Here is a 20,239-nt window from a genome sequence, read left to right as displayed (position 1 = left end):
TGAACTATCAGACAACAATGCAAATACTTTGTTTGTGGCTACTTTACTATAAAAAATAATGTAAAAGGCAATACTGGCCAGTGATAGGCCTCTGAACTATTTTCACAGGCTGTTATCAAACAGAGTCCACAAAGTAAACACAAAACTTAATTTTAATCATTACATAGTCTGATATATGATGACAGCCACACAATTCCATTTTTTTATGAAAAGCTACAGAAGGCAAAAAAAACACATACCAGTGTAAAAGCATATAAACACATACATAATTTGAAGCTTCTACTGTTAAGGCTGCACTTAATACGTACATAGTCTTTGTATTCAAAAACATGCACAAAAAATTCAATAGCTCATGCTTATGTTAAGAAATAAACAAAAGCTACAGCATCATGCTGTTAACTATGTATTTCGCTTATCATTTTATGAAGTTGTCATCTGTCTACCTGTGAAAATTTCTTCTTCATTTCAGCAAAGATACTTTGTCTGCAACTCCAAAACATATCCTATAGTATATAAAAACAAAATTAAGTCATAATCCTTAAAAATAGTAAATTGACTTTTTTGTATAGTCAGTTTTATAGTGTAAGTAAAATATTATTACTGCATTTGAATCCACCATTCACCGAACAACTTTAAAAGGAATAGCCTCCAAATACTGTAACAAGTTCTCTATTAGCACCAAGTTCAGTGCACACTATTTTAACATTTAAATTATCATAGGAGCAGTGTTAAATAAAACGTCACTTAAGTTGTAATACAAAACAGACTACATTTCATAAAGTAATAAAAGAAGCAAGTGTAAACAACAATTCAAGATATGAATTAATATAATCCTTCAAATTCCTTCATTATATGAAAAAAGCCCTCCGGACATAGGTAAATGTTTCACCTCAAATGGCTCAAGTGCAAGATCAGCACATAACCCTGTAATTCAGCTTATAATTGCAATTATAAATTATGAAGCTATCCAGTTTTGTATGAAACTGTTCCTTCGTGCCAGAATTATTTCCTGTAGGAAATTTTTATTAATATGAACCCATTTTGAAGTATGCAGCTGAGGGTAATAAAAACATGAAGTTACTGACTTTTCTTATTCCTAACAAGCTTAAAGAAAGTCTGCCTTAGTACCTCTGTTGTACCTTCAAAAATGCAACAATAAACATTACCTGTACAAAACTGTTTTCTGACTATGGACAAACATCAAATTAACTAGTTCCTGAATCTGAAGCATGGCACTTCGTATTTTTCAAGAAAGGAAACACAGGAAGCAAGAGTGAAGTTGCCAGTAACATCATTGCTTTTTTCCAAATGTCTTCAACTGCGTCCTCAGTCAAGATTATAAAACCATAAAATACTGACATAATCTTTACTGACGTGCTCTATTTGCCCCACCAAATGACCTACAAAACCAGCCCAAATTAGACCACTGCATTTAACTTCTCAGCAGGATGACACATAAGGCAAGATGCCTTTCTTCGCATGGAGAGAATCTAAGTTCCAGTTTTGAAGTTTCAATAATCCAAGATTAGTAATTGTATCTAGCAATTGTATTCTTTACACATCAGTTTGTAATTTCAGAGATGACAGCAGTTTTAAAAATTATAAATAAACACAGAAAACAAACACTACCACAATTTGAATGTTCTGTTGCTTACGAGTTTTACCTGCTCTCAATTGGAAGTTACAACATTTTGCTAAAGTGACTTAAAGCGTAATGAGTACCAGAAGCATAATTTTAAAACTGCTGATTTATAATACTATCATAGCAATCAAGTATATCGCCTTATGCCAAAGACAAGTCTTCCAATTTTCCTCCTAATAGGTGTCTCCTTACTAAAGCCCTTACTTTAGCCCGAATTCCTTCTCTCCACAGACAGGCAAGTTAAGCCCAGTATACCAGAGCACGTGCAATTTTCTAGTGTGCCACTTTACTTGGTGCATGCAGTGGAGGTGGAAGGGGAGGACATGCCCCATGCATTAACTGGACAGAAATATCTACAGGTTGCTTCTTTTATAAGAACAGTCTTACACTGGGTTTTCAGCTCTTGATTTCTTAGTAAAGGTCTGCTGGAAGATTTTCAAGAGTTATTTCACTCAGAAGAAATTCTGAATGGCAGATGTTGGTTTTCAGTACTCCACAAAACACATCAAACAAATCAAATTTACAAACCATAGAATCATTTTGGTTGGAAAAGACCTTTAAGATCATCAGGTCCAACCATTATCCTACACTGTTTATATCATCAGGAATTTCAGATGTAACTAAGAGCCTTCAGCTGCTCTGACAAGATATATAAATCACAAAATCAGATATGTCAATCTTACAAATGCAGCATTCCCTACTTTTCAATGAAAGCATTCAAGCATTCACCCTATCTCTCTATGAATATACTTTATAATAACAACTAGTTCAATTCTGCATTTTACAGAAAATCTTTCACCATGGAAATGTATTCCTTCAATTACAACTAAGAGAACAAAGATCGTACTATACATAGAGTTGCTTAAATTTTACACTGATAAAAATTACTCTGGAATTCACCAAATCAATTATTTATTACACCTCACAAAAAAGATGAGCATATTAACTACACAGTTCAAGGGTTTTGAGCTAACAGACACCTGGTATTCACAGGTACATAACAAAAATATCCTACTGCCTTTTCCTCAGAAGAGACAAGAGCAACTACTAAGGTAGCAAGCACATCTGTTCTGTACTTGTCAGAAGCCCTCAAAGCTAGATGAGGTTGCTACTTTGCCATACTGTGACATAGTATGCACACCACCAGTAGCTTAGTAAAGTAAGTTGCAGACCCTCAACTGCCTAAGCATCTAAAAAGGCAAATGCAGACTGCTGCTTTAAGTCTACAATTTAGGAATCCATCCTATCAAGCTAATATCTTGGTCAATAAATACTTGAAATTGTAATTTCAAATGTTAACCTTTTAAAATATTGAAACACTGATACTTTCATCCCAAGTCACTCCGTCTTTTACAGTCTTCCATTTCTAAAAAGGAGGTGACATTCCCAAACCCGCATGCAGAAGATTTCTGACCACGTATTAGACCAGACTTGCAAAAGACTCTTTATAATACAAACATGCAATCAACACACAGGTCTGACATGGGTGGACAATCTAGAGCACCATTCTATGTAAGCATTTACCTCATGCGTCTTTCTGAAAAATATTTCATCTTTTTTACACAAAAGAGCTGCATCTGTATGTTGCAGAGCATAAAGCATATTGTAGCACTGAAGTAATTCAAGCTGTGATTCTGTATATACTAACAAAGGAAGCATTGTTATTACTGCCATCTGCAAGACTGAGACATTAGTTTTGACCATATAGGCTCTGTATTTGTTGAAAATAGAGGAACAAAAAAAATTACAGTGTTACTAGATCTGTCAAAACAATATTCAAATGCAAAACTGTCATGGTTTTTCACACTGCATTTAGATGTGGCTTGCTATTTTTCAGCTTTGAATCACTGAACTCATTAAAATTCTATATCAGCATTTTACTAGCCTTACGAGGACAAACAAATACAAACATATTTTTATTTTTCAAATGACAGAAGATTCTTCCAAGACTTGAACTCCTGCTTCAGTTCTTTTATAAAGTTATTTTCAGAGATTGAAATCGAAACCTAAAGCTAAGCTCAAACTTCATGCAGATTCTACCCAACATTTTCAACAGGCAATGAATCAGCAAGTAAAATCACAAGTTTCAGATCAAGAATTTAAGTAACAGATGCACAAAGCTTGACTGCCGGGGAAAGTTAATGGCCTATTGAGACTTAAAATGACTACCAATAGAGAAGTTCCTACACGTCCACACCCCATAAATAATTTTCACAAATCACTGCAATACAGAGGAAAGACAAAGAGATCAGTAGCAAGTGGCAATAGCAGACATCATAATTACATTCACAAAATGACTTGGATGATTAAGCCTAAGAGCAATTCTCAAACTTCATGCAGCTTCAGCAACTTAAGACTACCATATGAAATGCACATGAGTGACTACTGCCTATCACATTACTGCTGGTCAAATTTTGAGGTGTACATTCCAAGTTGGTGTAACTGACTGGGTGCACACTTCCAGCAATTACGAGTATAAAGTGGAATTTCGTAGCTTCAATCACAAAAGCCTGCACTTGTACCTTTTACTTCTAAAGTATCATCACATGGAATAGGCATTAATTACAGTTCAACTGAAGAGAAGTTTTTCAACTCTCTCAGAGATGACAGCTATCAAATCAGCTTCTTGAGAAACCACAACCATGTTTCAGGAATTCCTTCACCTATTCCGAGGTCTAACCTGTTAAACACCACACTGGATACGGTGCTGTCAGCGCTGTATTCTCCACAAAATGTGAAGGCCAAAGACTTTTCAAAGCAAGGGGAGAATAATCAAGAGCGAGCTAGGTTACAATCTCCACTCTTAAAAACTCTCTTTACCCTGCGAATTTTGAACTATGAACTTCAGAGAGTCCTTATAGCCCACAACATCCTTCTCCGCCAAGCCAGGCTAGTCTTGCTCCATGCTTTTTCCCAGACCAACAAAGCTCTTTTTACAGAGGCCAGCTTCCCTGATGCAGCCAGATGAGCACGTCACTCCCCTGGGAAGTAAACAAAGGTCCTCAGAATGAGTGAAGCATTGAGCAGGTGGTCTCCATTGCTTTGGACACTGCTTTAGTTACTCATCTACTGAAGAAAAGAGAAACTGGACTCACATTTGGCTTTATTTTACAGGAAAGGAACAACTTTCTTTGAAAGGCAGCTTACTAGACTAATTTTGTCAGAGCATTGTGACCTGTTACTCCCAGGTGCCTCACTGCAGCCTAGTTTGAGTTAATGATGGAACAGTATACTTAGAATTCTGTTACAAATTCCTGAACCACAACATACTTTACAAAGAAGTATTTTACAGTACGCTTGCAGCAAACTGAATGCACTTTTTTTTTTTAAACACTGATCCCAGGAGGTCTCAATAAACAGAATAATTTTGAGCTGTTAACTTGATATATCTTGTGTTGGAACACTTCCTGAAGCAAAATAATTCTGAACAACTGTTAGACACAGCAATTTAACTTTGAATCTGACTGACTGACTTTGTGGTATCAGGTTCATAAATACCTGAATAACATACTTCATCCTCAACTTAAAATTCTTCATTATACCCAGAGAGGCCTCAGGTAAAATCCAACAACTGTGCTTTGAAGCTAGTGAAACTAAAGAGAGGTTTTCTGTCCCATTACTAGTGAGGAAAAAAAAATACTTCACACCGAGGCTAAAACATCATCCACATTCAAGAATATATAGCCTGACTCTGACCACGTACCTAATTACTGAACCTTCGCCCCCTTCATTTTTTTTTTTTTTCCCCAGGATGGGATATCAAGGATTCACAAAACTTCAGAAAGCCCTTTCAGTCTATCTTCTTGACTAGGAACAAGACTGGAAAATAGCAAGGAAAACTACCAAAACAGTGTGTACTGGGCCAGGCTGGGGTACAGGTAATGTTTTTTAGTAGAAGCCCCTAAGGTGCTGTGTTTTAGAGTTGTGACTGACAAAATGCTGATAATACAATAATGTTTTAGCTCTCACTGAACAGCGTTTGCACAGCATCAAGGCATTCTCCAAGTCTTACTCTGCTTGCCCACCGAATAGATGGGGGTGCGCAAGAGGCTGAGAGGGGACATGACCAGGCAGGTGACCCAAACTAACCAAGAGATAATCCATGCCACACAACACCATGCTCAGCAACAAAAGGGGAAAGAGGAGGTTTAGTTAGATTCCATCTTTGTTTAGAAATTGGCTGGGCAATGGTCTACCCATAGGACATGGTGAGTGATTGCCTTTGCATCCCTTGATTTGCTTTGTTTGGTTTTGGTTTGGGTTGGGTTTTTTTTCCTATTCTTTCACTTCTTCACTTTTTAAAGAATTTCATCTTGACCACCAAGTTTTCTTGCTTCTACACTTCCTTTCCTCTTCCTCTGTCCCACTGGGGCTGGGAAGTGAGCAAGTGGCTGCATGATGCTTAGCTGCCTACCAGGGCGATTTTAAAAAATAATCTCGAAAGTTATTGTTATTGTTTTACTTTGGCATACCTGAAATGTGGCTTTATTTTTTGTTTCATCTTTTAATACCCATTCACCTCTTCTGGATCACAAAGTTTTCAAACAATTTCCCCCCACACTTAGAGACACATCAAAGACAGCTCAAGGAAAGGAGAGTCAATAAAAATTGCCAAAATATTTTTGAAAACTGTCAACAGAGTAAAAAACTGAAAGATTTAAGAAAACCTAACATATACAGGCTAGCTCAATAATGTCCCCCATCACAAAGTCTGAACTCTGATTTCAACCTTGTGCACCCTCATCTATTTCAGTTCACACAAACAGCTTCACTGTTTCACTTAAACACATTTGCAACATTATGTCCTTGGTTATACTGTTTCCCCTTCAATCTATAGCATTTAGCCATGCTTTCCTTCATAGTACTTGATATACTTTAAAAGAATGAAATTGATGCCTGAATGAGATACCTCATTAAGACCACTACAATAAAAAAATAATTATGATGCCCTTTTACAATAATATGAACACAGCTATCTATTTTGGAAACTCAACATAGAATCACAGAATCATTTTGGTTGCAAAAGACCTTTAAGATCATCAAGTCCAACCATTAACCTAACACTACCAAGCCCACCACTAAACCACGTCCCTATCCACCACATCTATACGTCTTTTGAAACATGTAAGACTTTGACGATTTTACAGTGCATTAAGTACACTTCGCACATACACAGCAGCCTAAAAACTTCAAACAGCAATGCTTCAGTTATACAAGCAGTTAAAAGCCTGAAGAGCTGCACCTGCTGCCAGAAGCAGCAGTCTGGCTCCCACCTGCTTATTTCTACCCCCACACTGTCCCCCTTCTTGTGCTGGCCCAAATAGTCATACACCTACATGTTGAGCAGGCTCACATAGCTAATCCTTCTTAAAATTAATCATTTCTGGTTGCTTTTTCAGTGGGTTAGCTTTAACCTGAGTCAGCCCTCTGGCTTCCGAACAGAATACTTAACTCTCCTGGAAAAGGACCAAGTGATATAACTGTATCAGCAAAGTAGCAGTAGTAGTATTTTAAATGCAGGTATTATACATAGTAGTACTTAAATTATTAAATACCAACACCACCTGGACATACTGCAACTTTTAGTACCCTGAAAGACTGAAATGACACCCTTCATCCTTAGCCACGAGTCTCTGTAAATGTCAGTGCTGCTCACAGGATAAGAGGAACCACTACCCTTCTATCTTGAATGGCCTACAAGACCAAACAGTGTCATTACTGCAACAATCCTATTGCTTTCGCCCTCATGCCGTGCTCACTCTGTTTTCCAGCCTGCTATAGATACAGGATAACTTGGGAGAGCACGGAATAAGGCTGGGGCCATACTGAGACTAATGGCCCTGGTTAAGCAAACCCTAAGAATGCTTTCCTAAGGGGGATGACCTAATGCCAAAAGGAGAAGAGGTACAAAGTAAAATTCTGCAGCAGGGCCTCTGTGACCTTGTTCCTTTTGGACGTTTTACTCTCTTCTCTGCTTCATGTACATTATGGATTCATTTGTTGTTTTCAAAGACAATCTCCTCAGAAATGCTTCTCTAGTAATAAATTTTAATAAAAAAATTTACAAAAGTGTTTGTAGCCTCACTGAAACAGTTGCATGTCAGCTGTTAACTATCACTCTTGGAAAATTAATATGGATAAAATAGTTATATAACACATACACATTTTCAACTACTTCCAACTTTCTAAACATGTCCAAAAATAACACTATGCCTCAGAAATAAAGACTATGTTATGAGTCTAGCATTTACCTTTGAGAGTTTGCTCCTACTATTGTGGATTACTGGGTCATTTGTAAAAAGCATTTATAAAAGTATAGAAACGACAACCAGAAAAAGTTGGTCCAGAGACAAGTACCTGTATCCTGGGGGTTCAAAAGACTATAAAAAAAGGATATGGCGGGGGGACGTGTCTGGGCACAGCTGAACTGGAGATCAAAACACTTAGTTTTCAGTTTTACAGAGGCTATTTTCCATCCAAGTTCTCTGTTTTAAAGGACTTAAAATATGACTGAGGAATATCTTGAAGAACCAGTCTTATGCTTATCTCCTAATGGTCTTTTAAATATGGTAAATTAAGGTGATTCAAGATTAATTACTTCCCTTAAAAATCAAACTTAGCAACTGTCAATAATGAAAGAGTACAAACATTTCCTGATCATGCCTACAGATCACACAAGAAGTCTAACAAAGTTTCCTGTTATTAAATTAAGGAAATTAAGGAGTAACAAAGAGTACACCCACAGTAGTGACAGACTGAGTTTTAAAATCTAAAGTTTTCCCTTAACCACTGGACATTGAGTATTCCAGTCTCTTATTCTTAAAAGTTATAATTTCAACTGATAATATTTTCTTTCATCCTATGACCCTGAATTGTTTAATTTCCCAGGGTTTTTGTAACCAGACTAAAGTAATTGTGAGGATTAAATGTAAATTAAGTTATCTATATTTGCAAACTATCTGTCAGCCTCTATACATTCATTACAGTACAAACTTTATATTCAGATTTAAAACAGCCTCATCTTTATACGGTTTCCTTTTGTTTGCATCTTGTCTCCACCTTCTTAATTGCCATGCTCCTTGTTTTTCTTTCAAAAAAAAATCTGAAAAAAGGGGACGCAATAACATCATGAGATGCTTATTACACTTTTATATATTGATCTATAATCATGTCATCTGTTTTCTATGAAGAGTCACAGGAACAGTAGCAACTTGTCCTCCATTCCTTCAACTATGGAACTCCCATGAATTTTATTGAAACATATTCCTACGCTGCTAATACTCTAATGGACTTTTTGCTGGATTCTTTTTAAGCCAACATTGTGTTTGTAACTCAAGAGTTTGAGCACAAATTTTAATCTTATATTAATATCAATACATTCTATCAGCAAAAGAAAGTTGGATAATAATGCTTTTCATCAGTATTTGTGTGGTAGGATTCATATCTGGAGCATGTCTCATATGAGGAACGGCTGAGGGATCTGGGGCTGTTTAGCCTGGAAAAGAGAAGGCTGAGGGGAGACCTTACTGCTCTCTACAGCTACCTGAAAGGAAGCTGTAGCAAGGCGGGGGTCGGTCTCTTCTCCCTAGTAACAAGCAACAGAACAAGGAGAAACGGCCTTAAGCTGCACCAGGGGAGGTTCAGGCTGGATATGAGGAAAAATTTCTTTACTGAAAGTGTTGTCAGGCATTGGAACAGGCTGCCCAGGGAGCCTGTGGAGTCACCATCCCTGAAGGGGTTTAAGAGACAGGTAGATGTACTCGGGGATATGGTTTAGTGGTGTTGGTAGAGCTAGGACAAAGGGTGGAATCGATGATCTTGAAGGTCTCTTCCAACCAAAACTGTTCTATGCTTCTATATTTTAAAACTATGATGTAGGGCCACGTTGATCTAAATCCACAGGTACTTTTTTGTCATACACTGCAACTCTGAGAAAGACAGTGTAGAGTGTAACACTGACGGATCTTCAAGTTACCTCTGACTTCAGATAACTACTACACAGCTTAAGAAAAAAGTCATTACTAGTTTGAGAAACAGTATGCGGCCGCAGAAAAAAATTAAGGATTATACTTACACTACTGTACTCATTTGATTCAGAAACTTTAATCAGCAGTGACCCACAAAACACTAGAGAAAACTGCATTTCTTGTTTGTCGTGATGTTTAAAATGTATTAGCACAGGAAAAAACCCCAGATTGTCAGATTATTCTACTGAGTAATAACTTTAGCTAGCAGCATTTAAAGACTGAAGTTCCAGTACCAAGTACTACCTAACAGGTAGTTGGCACCTCTTAGGCAAAAACTTTTCATCAGATGATCTCGAGGTGCTACTAGATAATTATCCTGACCATCTTTCTTATGCTACACATTAAATACCAAGATGTGTATAGCAAGGGGAACTAAACTGTGATGCCGAGTGGCTGAACTAAGCAGGGAAAGATCTCGCATTCTATTTGCATGCCTTATTCACCAAACTAAATTACTACCTGAGTATGACTCAGAAACCATCTGTTTGCAAGGAACAAATGACTTGGTGGAATTCTGTGTGGATTTTCTGTTTGTTTCCTAAATGTGACTTCCAGAATATCTGTTCCATCAATGAAGTAGTCAGCTTGTCTACTTGTCACAATCAAAACCTTATGTTTTACAATGGACCACATAAGAAGCAGGAAAAACTGATAAATTACACAAGCTGTAACCACTTGTAAAATCTCTGAATACATAGGAATGAAAGAAAAACGATGTCACCCACATTGAAAAGAACAGCATCCCTTTACTAAACAGAATTGCAAAATATTCTAATCAGATTCTTGCTTTTCTAATGAAGAAATTAGAGCGATACCCACAAAGAAACATATTTTATGTCTTCAATGCAGGAGATTAAAATGGATTCATTAATGTAGGGATGAAAAGACACTAGTTAGCTGAGACAGAACTCACGCCACCTTCTCCAATTTAAAGGCAGCAAGTACAAAGCATATGTATATATGTATTTATTCTGACAGGTGTACTTCCAATAGTTCATGCTGGAACACATTGAGAAAGTACCCGCACAGCATTTATTTAATTAGTGGCACAGACACTTCAAAAACCTCATAGCAGAACATACTTTTTATATTCTGACCAACTCTGGCTAATATTCACCAAGTTCTGATACATCTTGATTTTCAAGAGAAGTCTCAGTAAAGTTCACTTATGTTACCAGTAAACAAACATAGGCATCTAACTTTCTCATCAACCCTGTTGACTAGAGTATTTCACTATTTTCTATTTGAAGTATATTTGCCCAAAATAAGTTTCAAGTCTACTTTTCCTCTAAGAAACACTGAAAGCCATAGAAGCACTTACCCTTTTAACAGCACCTTTTTCTTATTTCCATTATTATCTTACTTATACCATTCCTCCTCCTCCCCTAGGGTTATTGTTTCACTAGACTAACAGGATTGACATCTAATAACAAAGCAATTTTTAAAGAATTATGCTTAGCATTTACTGCCAGCATGCAGCAATGTCCTGTATGTTACTCAACACCTTCTGATTTACTGGATATAAAAGATGACTAAATTGAATGACTTATCTTTCAGATGAAGAAAAGGAATTGAGGATTGGAAGGAAAAGGAACATGGGCCAGTTCACACTGAATCCCAGATCTCATGAACAGGGATTCTCATTGCCCACACAATAAGGAATCATTGGTCACACAATTACAGGGTCAGGAAAGTGTTTGGCAGTGGTAGGGATGCAAGAACAAATTTACTAAATGCCTGCGGAAGTTGGGCAAAAGCCATAACATAAAAAGAAATCCCAACACCAGGTTATTAGAAACTGCTTTAGTACATCTGTTCCAAATGAAAAATAACTTTATGCCAAAGTTATGAGCAAGAGAAAACAATAAGGTCCTGATTACCTGTACTTCAGAGATGCAGCTGAACCTATGCAACATCCAAAAGAAAAATTTTCCTAAGAGACTAATAAAAGACATTCTAAGTGCAGCAGTGAAGCTACTAATATTTTGTATCCATGAAAACATGCTATCACTCTTTACAAAAGCCGATGAAAAAATCCACACAATATACTTTAAAAACAGCAATCTGAGCTCCTGTTAGCGTACATGTGTATATATACACACGCAAGCACAAAGTGAAGACTTACAAACAACCTAATACCTATCTTTCCATTTCTGAAACACAGAGACTGTTAACATAGATACCTCCTACTACCGTATCTGCCATGGCATGGCGTAAGTTTGTAGACAAGAACCAAGATCCTTTTCCCATCCACTCCTTTAGCTGTTTAGTCATTCCCCAGATCGGCCTAAAGCAAACAACGTTACCTTTCTTCTTGCTCTTTTACACTGGAATGCAAATGAAAAATATGGTTTAGCAGACATTGGTTCACATCCCAGTTTAATCTTTGAAACAGCACAAGACAGTGAGCTATACAGGCAATACCACTCAGCCCTTTGGCAGGGGACAAAGCCCATGAACTGTAATCCTTTATCCACCCCTAAAGGGCAGAATTGAAACTCCAAACTATCTGCTTTGCCTCCAGCTGCTGATAATGGCATAATAGGAATATTAAGGAGAAGGCTGTTGAGAACTCTGAGACCTGGAGAATTCTGTTTACCCATAACTCACAGTGCAATGAGACTATTAATGAATCTCAGAAGGACTTAATGTGCATGCTGCAGCATAACATTTGTTAAACTTCCTATGGCTGAAAAAAAATAAAAATAAGGATATATTGAAAAACATTGGAAAAGTTGAAGATAAACTTCTATTACAACACATCATAAAAAAAAACAGATAGGCTTAATACAAATAGTTCATCTATTTTCCCACTCGATTTGATTTTTCTTATATTCAGTTTCATTTACTTACAAAATGCATAGGGGCACAATAGAGAAAACTTGCTGAGAAAAAGCAAGTCACACTAGCGTTATCACTGTACAAAGTTTACAGCTTCCACACTGTGTGTTTAAGATATCCATATCTATCTATAATAACATGTATTCATTTTTCTTTACCCATACTTCCCACTCCCTACAGACAAAAGTGCATTCAAAATCCTAGTCCAATGAGTCAGTTAAAAATACACATCTGAATCATAAGTATATTCTGAACATAACTTTAGAGCCAACAGGGATACTATTAATACATATAACTAAAGAAACAGTCTCAGCTATCTGCTTTTATTAATCACCTTGTCTGTTCCAGTTAACTACAATTAATGCCACAAGGTTTCTCCTGCCAGCCTCCTTTATCTCTATGTTTGTTTGCTTTTAAAATGAAATATTTAAGTATAATAACTACCATCTTCTATTCCTGGTCTTATGTTTTTGGAGATTTTTTTAAAAAGCAAATATTTAAGCATACTAGCTACTACACTCCATCTCTTCTTTGAAGTTTCTGGAGATCTCTCTTTCCTGTAAGACATAACATAGTCCTTTAAACCTTAGGATTTTAAGAAAGCAAACAAGAGGTAAAATTACCTTTGTCCTACATACACCCTGTACAATTGTACGCATAAAAATTTGTTTCTAAAACAAAGTAGTGTAAGTAGTGGTATTTGTTTCACAATTCTGCTCAAGGATATCATTTGAGGATCAGCACCTCATTTTGCTAAACTCCACAAAATTTAAGTCTCGCCTCACAAAGCTTCCCATAAGAACACACAACGGAAGAGGTAGATATAACAAACGAATGACATTTGACAAAAAACAGGAAGGGTTTTAGTAATTTATCAAAGCAGTAAAACTGTCCAAAAAGTTGGCTGAGCATGCAAGTGTAGCTGCTCATGAAATAGTTTCTGCTCATGCTACTCTATGAGTAACTGTTTCTAAACATTTCACACCATCACTCGAAGACTCCTTCCCCTCAACAGTATCGCTGTTACTTGACACGTGTCATCTGCCTATCACTGCAGAACAGAGGCTTAGTCTTCCTCTTTCGCGCAGGCTCTTATCTCCAGCCTATGGCCAAAAACAAGCCTTCTCCCTTCCTGCCACAGCAGAGAAGAGAGGAGAGACCCACGATAAAGGAAACTCAATACACCACCGAGCTGGGCCACACTTTCTCCGGCACCCACCGCAGGAACTACCGCCCGTTTGCTGCACTGCTTCCTACCGGCGCCGGGGAGGCACGGAGCCGCCCCACAAACTCGGCAGCGGCCCCCTCCGCTACCATTTCGCACGCCTGTCCCTTTCCCTCAACCAAGGCCGCTCTCGGGCACCCAGAGACCCGCCTCCCTTCGGGGCCTGCTCCCTCCTCTGCCCCCTCAAGCTCACGGCTCTCAGCCGGAGCCTCCGCTGCCCCCAGCCCGGAGGCGGACTACCCTACCGGAGGGCTCCGCACAAGACCTCTGACACGGGGAGTGGCCCAGCCCGGAGTCGAGCGCTGGCGCCGCCAGTCCGGCCCCAGCCTCACCGCCATGGAGGCCGGCCTCCCCGCATGCCGCGACACAGACAGGTGCAACCCTCCGGCCGCCTCCGGGGCCTTGCGCAGCCCAGGCTCGGCCCCGGCCTCCTCCCCCCCCACACCAGCCCACAAGGAACAGCTCCTCTCTACCCCCCGTGCACCACCATTCACTCTCAGCCCGACACCCCGCGAACCAAGGACTGCTTGGCCCCCTCACAAAGACGTGTCCTCCCTCCCGCCGGGCCTCACAGGGAGACAGCGAAGCCAAGCCGAGCCAGACCAGGCCGGGCTGGGCCTCCTCCGCCGCCCTCCCGCTCGGCCGGCTCCGGCACCCCGGGCCTCCCGCACGCTGCAGACGCAACAGCCACCTCCCCCTGCGGCGCCCGGCCCAAGACTCCCCCGGCCCGACCCCGCTCCACCTTACCTCTTTGGGAACGACCTGGTTTTCCTCGCTGGGCACCATGGCCGGTGGCGCGGCGCTAAGCCCGCAGCAGGCTGAGCTAAGCGTCGTCGTCAGCAGCGGGAGGCGGAGAAACGCCAGCGGCTCATCCTCCTCCCCCACCACCGCCCAGCCGGTGAGGGCAGTACCACAGCCCCCACCTCCTCCGCCACCGCCAATCAGTGGGGAAAATGGCCGCCGCCGCCGCTCTCGCGAGAGCCGGCCCAGCCCAACCCGGCCGTGCCGTGGCGGGGCGCGTCTTGCTGCCGTGCTCGCGTGCGTAGTGGGCGCTACTGCGGGCTGTGCGCAGCGGCTGTGCGCGCGCTCCCTGGTCCGGCGCTGGACCTGCCCCGCTGAGGTGGGCGGTTGTCGACTAAGTACGAGAAGCGGCGGGGGAGGTGCAGTGCGTAGCCCTCACAGGCGGCCAGGGCAGAGCCGCGCCGTGCCGTGCCGTTCTCCCGCCGGCTGCCGTGCTCCACGCTCGGGGGCCGTAAACGGTGCTCGGCTGCCGCACACCTCCCCCCCGTATCCTGCCGTAGAGACTAGCGGGGGGAAACGCCGTCTGTGGGTGGGCCGGGTGCGGAGGGGGGCGGCGCTGCCGCCGCCGCTGGTCTGCCCGCTTTGTCGGTGGCGGTGGGGTGCGTCTCGCTGCGCCGCAGGGGCTCCGGGCTTGCAGCGGCCGGGGGAGAGAGTAGCAAGTGATTAAAATGGGGTCGCACTAGGTAAGCGAGGAGGTAGCTTGTCCAGAGGTCACTGCCCGCAGGTGCGGGAGAGAGCTCGTCTCCGGCGGCCATGAGGGTCTTCAACCGCTCCGGAGAGCGGGGCTCGTCAGCCGGGCCGTTAGTGTGCTCGGGTGCTGGGCCTCTGTCCTGAGGCAACGAGAGGCGTAGGAGCCAACCAGCCCACACGCCACGGAGGCCTACTGTCCTTCACATAGCTTCCCTCTCTGCCGTCTGCGAGGTGTCCTTGCTAGAGCCAGGGGGTGCAGAGGACACGGGCTGCAGTTTCAGTTTGTTTCACTCGTTTTCCTCTCATCTGGATGTGGCTTGCGGTGCTTGGCTGTGGGGTTAAGGAGGCCAGCAGGAGTGGAAGAGCACAGCGTGGTCCCACTAACATGCAGGCCCTCTTCTTGGCACCCAGAAGTTGTTCTTTGAAGTTATACTATGAACTTAAGCATGTGTTTTCTTCTCTGTAAATTTAGGCTAAATAGTTTATTTTCAAATGAAGGCTATTTCTGTGGTGAGCCTGTTTCTGTGGCATCACTTAATCGTTGATTTTTTGTCTACAACAAGCTTAAATACATCTTTTTTGTGCCACTTGGGGCACACAGCCAAATACTAATCACTAGAATGACTAAAATGTACATTAATAGAAAAGTAATTATACATTAATGTCTACTTCACTGCAAAACAGTTTTTAAGTGAAGAACTTTCTACTTTGCTAATGAAGAATGGTACATGGTAGCTGTACGTTTTTGTACAACTATTTTTCTCATTATTTTAGTGTCCTCTTGTGGAAAAATGCAGAATTGAGGATACTTTTTGGGTTTGTATCCAAGAAACTTTGCATTTGGGATAACTTTTGAAGCTCATTGTACTGAGTGTTATTGGAGATCTATTCTGAACATTTAGTAAAATTAAATTACCTCTTCTCCCTTTTCATGTTTAAACTGTGTAACTTCTGAGGTTCCTTTCCATGACCCTGCTTCCTCAAAGGTGAGATAAGTACCATGTTTTGGAGTCAGGTTATGTTACTAGTATTTGTATTAGTATAGTATTTTAACACTTTAAAAAAGGCTTCAAAGCGGTCATTTCTGTGAATAACATCAGTGATTTTATTTTCCTCTTTCAAGTGTGCTATGGTAGCTGCTAAGTTTCATTCTTTTTCTTTTTTTTTTCAGCTCTGTTCCTTGAACTAGGCACAGAAATCCCCTTGTTGAAAACTTACTTAAAGCAGTTTTGAAGTGTATTTCTGCCCTGTTTTCTATTATATAACTTAATGGGATCAAGTTATTTATATAGTAAAGGTCAGGTGGTTCTTTGAGACAGGAGCTCTTGCCCTCTGGTTTTAAAATATGTTGCATCTGAAAGCCCCTCACCTTAGATATTTGAGCTCTAATATGAAGAAATCAAGCATCAAGGTAGGAACCTGGGAGTCCCTTGCTTTTAATGGTGCTTTATGTTAAGCACAGGGTTGTATAGAGCTACCCCTCTACAGGAGGGAAAAGTATGTAAAGTAGTTGGGGTTTTTTAGTAGGAAAGACTGTATGGAATTAATGAACTTGTGCCTTTTCGATAAAAAGTTTTTTATTAATGCTTATTAGCTGTGTTGTTGATTAAAAATTTTGGGATTTGGTTGGGTTTTTTTTGAGTTTGTAAACTTTTGGGTTTGTAAACATCTTGGTATGAGAAAAGGTATAATTGCAGAAGTAGTAAAAAATGGTGTCAACATTTGTAGGTATTTTAAGAAGCACAGCTGCCTGCTGATCTTCTGTTGTCCAGTGGTGCCCAAAGATCCATGAGATTGTTGAGCAAGTACTTGAGTTGAAGAGCCAGAACAGAGACCTAAGCTTGCTGCTGAAGGCGATACAACCGTCAAAGCCTGGGAGCCTCCAGCAGTGGTATGTGACTGATGAACCTGGTGTTACTTTTTTTTTTCTCTCCTTTTTTTAGGCAACACACATACCAAAACCTCTGGAACTTGGGGAATCCTTCCTCTGTTTTGTAAGGAATCCAGAATTCAGGAATGAGAAGCTTTCAGAGATGTTACTTTTGAAAGTTCTTTTGACATTCTAAAGTGTTAGATTCTTACGGGGTTTTTTTTTGCAGGCATTTGTGCTTAACAAGGGGCAAAGCTGTGGGACTCAGTGACTTTAATTAAAATATATTGTTCTGTTGGGATAAAGAGGTAGCTACCACAAGTATGTGCCTACTGATAAGAATCAGGAGTTTGTTTTGTAAAGAAATACTCTGTTAGATCCTCCTGCCAACCTTTAAAACTGTGCAAACATCTAGTGTAGCATGTGTACATGAAACATCTTTAATGGAGTAATAATCTCTAGTTAATAATTAAGTCTCCAGGAGCTTTTGTAATTTGCGGATGCTACAGTATTTAATCTCTTTATGTGAGACTTCTTAAAGAATACGCAGAATTCAAGTTTCATGAAGGGAATCCTAGCCTTATGTAAAGACTGATTTAACATACCGCAGGTTTAACTTGTTAGTAGTGTGAAGGAAAAATATTGATGTCTCAGACTGAAAATGATGCTGGATTTGCAGTTACAAGTAAATTTCTTAGGCTGTTTATTGTCAGAGTTGTTCAGAGAAGCAGTAAGAGTCACAAGTGCTGAAGTGTGTCAGTTTTTCAGCCAATGACACTTGGCTAGTTTTAGTCAATACAGTACTTACCACGCTAATGTATGCATTGTGTTAGTGGAAATGTAGTTATGCAACATGCATGTGCTAGAGTAAATAGCAGGCCTTTATTATAAGAGATGATGAACTTTTAAATTGTTCTGTGGGAATGGGATACCTCCCCTCCTCTGCAGCCTCTTTAAAGTTTGTGCTTTAATAATTTCTCCTTCTGTGTAAGAATTCACTCACTCCTGTCCCAACATCTGTATCCAAGATTTGACAAATAATGTAGAAAGTTTTTAAAACTAGATGGAGGGAGTGCTCCCATCTAGCTCTTTCATAAGCATAGTTACATACTAGGAACTCCAGGAGTGCAAAATCTTAAGAAAACAGGTACATGTCAGCATACAAGCAGATACTGTCTTTCCCAAAGAAATACTATACTACCTGTTTGAAATAGAAAGCCTATGTAAAGAGGATCGTGTAGACTAATACCATTGATTTGAGATGTCTTCTCAGAAACACTTCACTTTTGATTTTTCAAGTAAGCTGTTGGTGGGAGATGCGTTTCTTGTTTCAGATGTTGGTGGCTGTATTTATAGAGCCAGCATTGCAGTGCTTGTTTTCTTCTGTATTTTTCTGTAAAAAAACAAACAAACAAAAAAACCCATGCCAAAACCACCCCAAAACAAAACCCCCCTGAAAGCCTCAAACCTGAAGTTTGTAACCCTTGGCAAATTTCTGATGAATGATCAAAACAACATAGCCATTCCATATTTGCCAGCAGTAAAAATGTCGCCAGTGCTGATGCGCTGTCCTTTTAGAGCTCTGCTGCATTGTCAGCACTTTAAGGAAAACCAGCTGAAGGCCTCTCCCCTTTTCAATCTTTGGCAAGTCCACGTGTACTGATAGAAGAAGAGATGTGTGAAAGTTCAGGATATCACAGTCCAGCAGTTCATTGAACTGCTGATTACTTTGCTCTTTGAGCCTCAACTAACTTTTCCAGAATTGCACAGGAAGTTTTGAAGCATTTCTCTGAATATCTGCAGCCAACTGACTGCACTATCTGGCCCTTTTGATAAAGAAAAAACAAATAAACTATTAATAAATTTGGCTCTTATATGAATGGGATGAAGGTAGAGTGAGGGGAGAACGAGAGGCTTTATTAGGGAGAACAAGTAGAATTAGTACAAGGTAAAGAAAGGAAAATTCTAGAATTCTGCATTTTTAAAGGTGCTTTTTGCTAGATTTCCATTTGTTTGATCTTAGCTCCCTAAATATGAAGCAGACCAATAAAAGGCTAAAGAACAAATTAAGGTCTCTAAAAAGGGAACATTGATTGGTTTTGATTCTTCTGTAACTGTTGTTAGGATAAGGCTTTTATATTTTAGCATTTTGGGCATTTGTTTCTTGAATGTGTTAAGTGCTGGTATCCAGGTATTAATTTAAAGATAAGGAATCATTAAATGTTTTTCTATGATCTGTATCTTAAAAAGAGAGAGAGAGGTTACAGTCTTCTGTGTCTAAAGAGGTGTATGCAGAATTTTAGGAAATAAAAAGAATCCATTTCTAAGAGTTGAGAATGCTGTGGGAAATTAAAGCTTTAAGTGGGAGATTTATTATGGAAGAAGTATTCTTTTGCTTTAGAAGGACCATTGTAGTAGGTCTTGCAGGTCTAGTAGGTAAGTAAGCAGCCCTCTGAAGTTACACTTTACAAGATTAAGAAAATTCATTTTTAGGTTCAGTGCTAAATGTTGTGTTCTACTGTTCTTAAATAGCATTTTCTCCTATAATCTTTATAAGCATGCAAGTACTTTTCTGCACTGGCATTGTAATTCATGCCCTTTTTAAACAAAGCCAGTAGGGGATTATTTTAATTAATTATAAATCAGCAGCCAAGATTAATTGACATTTTTGTTAAAGGTTATCTTTTTACTCTGGTTTCAAGACACCGAGTGTTCAGATACTAGCTTAGGAAGTTAGTTTTCTTTTCCATGATAGCATTAATCTTACGTATGAATCCCCAAAGGAGTTTGAGGCTGAAGTTACAGCTGTAAAGAGAAACAGAAATCCTGCAGAGAGTTTTGCAGGACCATGGGTTCCTTTATTAACACTAAATTCTTTTATCAGCTTGACATGGTGTTCAACATTGTGTACTTAAAACTACAGGGCAGTTCCTAGCATTAGTAGTCTAAACAAAACACAGTTCCAGGGTGTTTGACCTCTTGATGCACTCGTGGAAACCATCCTGGGGTCATTGGGAGTGAAACACATGCACTAGCAAGCCAACTTCCACTTTGTGCCACAAGAGTTTGGAAGCAGGTGTGGGCTGGTATCATGTAGGGTTTGTGAGATCCAAGCAGATCTCACATGGAGTTTGCTGGCTTAG

At 40.0% G+C, this 20,239-nt stretch overlaps 1 protein-coding gene across 4 annotated transcripts in view; it reads right to left on the bottom strand.

Moving 5' to 3' along the window:
* The window catches only part of USP47 (ubiquitin specific peptidase 47), a 56,654-nt gene extending 42,117 nt beyond the window's left edge, over positions 1 to 14,537 (bottom strand). For 2 of the 4 annotated variants that reach the window (XM_086472445.1, XM_009948516.2), the window contains exon 1: positions 444 to 479. In XM_086472445.1, the coding sequence (XP_086328571.1) occupies positions 444 to 464 (21 nt within the window). In that variant the 5' untranslated portion in view covers positions 465 to 479. Of the gene's footprint in view, positions 1 to 443; positions 480 to 14,482 lie in introns of those variants that run through there. The other 2 variants (XM_086472443.1, XM_086472444.1) reach the window with 2 other exon arrangements.
* Positions 14,538 to 20,239: the final 5,702 nt, after the last annotated feature.

This window comes from Leptosomus discolor, chromosome 12 (assembly GCF_034619465.1).
Source record: "Leptosomus discolor isolate bLepDis1 chromosome 12, bLepDis1.hap2, whole genome shotgun sequence".
In the NCBI taxonomy this organism is placed as follows: Eukaryota; Metazoa; Chordata; class Aves; order Leptosomiformes; family Leptosomidae; genus Leptosomus; species Leptosomus discolor.
This window is presented reverse-complemented; position numbering and strand designations above follow the sequence as displayed.